Source organism: Octopus bimaculoides, chromosome 6, assembly GCF_001194135.2.
Source record: "Octopus bimaculoides isolate UCB-OBI-ISO-001 chromosome 6, ASM119413v2, whole genome shotgun sequence".
Classification (NCBI taxonomy): Eukaryota; Metazoa; Mollusca; class Cephalopoda; order Octopoda; family Octopodidae; genus Octopus; species Octopus bimaculoides.
This window is the reverse complement of record NC_068986.1, coordinates 103756931-103760711: the sequence shown is the minus strand read 5'-3', so window position 1 is coordinate 103760711 and position 3781 is coordinate 103756931. Positions and strand designations below refer to the sequence as shown.

The following is a 3781-nucleotide window of genomic DNA, read 5'->3' as shown; positions in this document are numbered from 1 at the left end:
ATATATATATATATATATATATATATATATATATATATACACGCACACGGAAAAATTGTAAATATGAGCACCACATTAATAATACATACTTTTCCTACCTCAAGATAACTCTTAACGGCTTCACAGCATACTCAACCAAGGGACATAACTCCTAAACTAAGCCCCCTGGCCTCTTTTTCGTTCCACCACCTTTTTCACAGCAGCCGCTGACCGCTTGTGCTAATCCACCTCCGACAATAGAGAGCAGTCACCATATTCCTATCCATTTCGATTAACTCTGATGAGCGTAAAGTTATACACTGAACCGCAAAAGAAACGCGAGACGTGTGTGACACTGAAATATATATTTTAATTCCATTATGTCAGAGATACATTTTGATAAATCTGATAAAGTCAATTTCTTGGATGCATTTTGACCACAGTGTATGGGTCACTGTCATGTGTTCTGGTAGTGAGGGGATCCAGCACATCGAGATTGTAGGGCGTGACAGATTCAATACCGTGTATGCCCTACTTGGGTGTTCAAAACGGCCATACACCGTCGGAACATAGAGTGCATGAGGCGATTCACAAAAGCCATTGACACCTGTGTCCACAACCTGAGGAAAGCTGCCTACAGTTCCACAAGAGTTATCGGCCTTGGGACCACCTGGTTTAGCCATCTCTGGTATTTCAGGTGTTTCAATTAGGTTCAAATCCGGAGTGAGAGCCGGTCACAGCATGGTTCTGATGTTGTGCTGACGCAGGAAGCCTATGGTAACCCTGGCCGTATGGGAGGGAGCATTGTCCTGCTGGGACATGTGACTGTGGTGACGCGTGAAGAGGGGAGACGTAAATACCATGTGCTGTTCATTCAATGAATAGCACGTGGAATCTACGTCTCTACACTTGTGATGACAAGATATGAACTCCTATTAGAATTTACATACCATGGGCAAAAACCATTTCTACCACTTCTACACATCACTTTCCTTGGATAATGGAAATGCAAGTATAACATCTTTATACATTTTTATTTTTGTTTCTACATTTCTCCTATTTCCCTATATACTCCTTATTTGATTCCTTTTCCAAAATAACATATTTCTCTACTCTAATAACTCTAATATTTCCCTCACCATCTCACTGTAAGATAACAGCTGTAAGACTAACTTTCTCTTTATAAATGTCCTGAAAATTCTACTCTGCCTTGGCTTTGTTGTCTCATTCTATTTAACACCCGAAATGCTTGGTGTATCAAGAAGTACTGTCTCGAAAGTAATAACAGCCTTTGAGAAAGAAGGAAAAACCTCCTCATTGAAACAAAACTCCGGAAGAAAACCAAAACTTTCAGAGAGGGACCGTCGGACTCTTACGCAAATTGTTAGAAAGGATCGCAAAAATACAGTTCCGTAAATTAATGCAGATCTTAATGACCACTTTGAGAACCAAGTTTCCACAAAACTGTTCGCTGGGAGCTGCACAAAGCTGGGTTTCACGAGAGGGCTGCAATAAAAAAACCACTACTTTTAAAAAGTCTTCCCTACCAACCATTTAAATTAGATAGATAGATAGATAGATAGATAGATAGATAGATAGATAGATAGATATTCTTTTATTCTTTTACTGGTTTCAGCCAGAGGCTGGGGCCATACTGGATCACTGCCTTTCGATGTTTTGGCGTCTCCTTTCGATACTGTTTTTAGTGATGAAGCGAGCTGGAGGGAGCTGCTCTTCTTTGTGCCTCCTGCCACGATGTGGGCTCGTCTGGGATTTCAAATAGAAATTTGTCCAGGAGCTTCTTGAACGTTTCCGCTTCTACCATTTGCAAATCTCGTATGTTCTTGGGTAAGATTTTTAACAGTTGTGGTACACTGAACCACAAGCTGTTGCAATACTGGGTCCTTATCTTAGATGAAGAAGACGGTATCTATTGTATTATGGAGTGCCCCTCAAGTCGGTGGTTGTCATAGCTTTATGTGTGTGTTCCTTGTATATGTGTGTGTGTACGCTGTACTATACTATACGCTTGTATATTTTCAGAGAGGGGGGAGTAATGAGAAAATATTTTTATAGGATTTTTTAAAATGTATTTCAGCGAATTACATAGGGTGAATGTCCCTCGCTTAGCTCTTCTATTCGTTCACGTATATATAATTTAACTTCGCTATGTATGTAATCTATTTTTACTGATCAACGTTAGTAAAATTCGAAACATTTGTCCTCTCCTTTAAGAATACCATTTGCATACATCTTTCATTTCTCAACTCTAATCACAGCAACCCTAATCATCCATCGTAACTTGATAACATTTTTCTCACATCCACACCATTGTCTCAATATCCTCAACGCTTCACAAGTTTGATGTATTATCGAATTAACTCGTATACCGCATCGTTTCAAACATTTAATATATTTGTTATACACCGATAAAGCTAAAACGATTCTGATACTTTGTAAAACAATCTGTGAAACAAATTATATGAAGTCTTCTTTAATGATTTTCTTTCATTTATCTTTCCTTTTTCTTTTTCTTTTATGCAGTTTGCAACCCGACAATCATTGCTTTAAAATTACGACGTTTTACCCGTAAGAAACTGGTTACATGTTAAATGAAAATTCGGCGTATGATTTTGTTAGAACTCTCTGTAAAGAATAAAATGTATCAATAATATATGGTGTCGCTGTCTGACATAGTGCTACACATAGGCTACTAATATTGACATTAAACGTGTATCCATAACATATAGCACTATTTTATTCCTTTTAGAAGTCAGTAGCATAATATAACCTGTGATTTATTTCATTGAGTATTTTAAGAAAGTATTTCATAGAATGTTAGTAGATTAGGAGTCGAGACAAAAGTGACAAAGTCCTTAGTGTTTACATCAGTATAATAACAGTTTCTAGGGAATTCTGTTTCTCTTTTCTTTCCGATGATTTATTGTTTAACCTGTATTTTCTAACCTTTCAAAATTCAGTATGAATATTCAGTGGTTTTGGCAGCCGGTCAGACCCTCATTTAAAGATCTTTTTGTTACATATAGTTATTGGTTTTGTTGAATAAAATTTGTTGAGAAAAGCCGCAATAATTATGCACCAACCCAATACATACATACATACATACATGCATGCATACATGCATACATACATACATACATACATGCATACATACATACATACATACATACATACATACATACATACATACATACATACATATGTATGTGGTTCTGTGGTAAGAAGCTTGCTTCTTAACCACTGGTTTCCTATTCAGTCTCACTGCGCGGTACATTGGGTAAGTGTCTGCTACTATAGCCTGGGGCTGACAGAGTTCTTGTGAGTGGATTTTGTGGACGGTAATTGAAAGAAGCCTGTACTATATATCCAGGGCGATTGAAAAGTAACTCCCTATTTTAAAATACTTATAAAGTATTCATTATTTGTAATTTTCATTTTTAAAAATGTATATGAGAGGAAAGCATTTAGTATGAGGTCTTATTTAAAATTCGATATGGGCTCCAGATGTCGCCACCAGCTTCATGAATTGTTCCGGAATTGCATCAACTAATGTCACATGAAACCTCTTGTAAGGTGGAAGACATATAACTTCTCGCATTTCCCCTTCAAGTTCCTCCAAAGTCTTTGGTTTGGTACAGTAGAATTGTTTGTTTAACTAACCCCAAAGAAAAAAGTCACTGGGTGTTAAGTCGAGATTCCTGGCTGGCTACTTATGCGGACCACGATGATCGATCTATCTCCTGGCGAAGTGGGTATTAACCCATTCACGAACGACAAGAGC

At 37.5% G+C, this 3781-nt stretch overlaps 1 protein-coding gene across 1 annotated transcript in view; it reads left to right on the top strand.

Moving 5' to 3' along the window:
- Positions 1 to 2831, top strand: part of LOC106872966 (uncharacterized) — a 24522-nt gene extending 21691 nt beyond the window's left edge. Inside the window, exon 5 of the mRNA XM_014920154.2 lies at positions 2524 to 2831. Coding sequence (XP_014775640.1) covers positions 2524 to 2591 — 68 coding nt within the window. The 3' untranslated portion in view covers positions 2592 to 2831. The remainder of the gene's footprint in view (positions 1 to 2523) is intronic.
- The last annotated feature ends 950 nt before the right edge of the window (positions 2832 to 3781 follow it).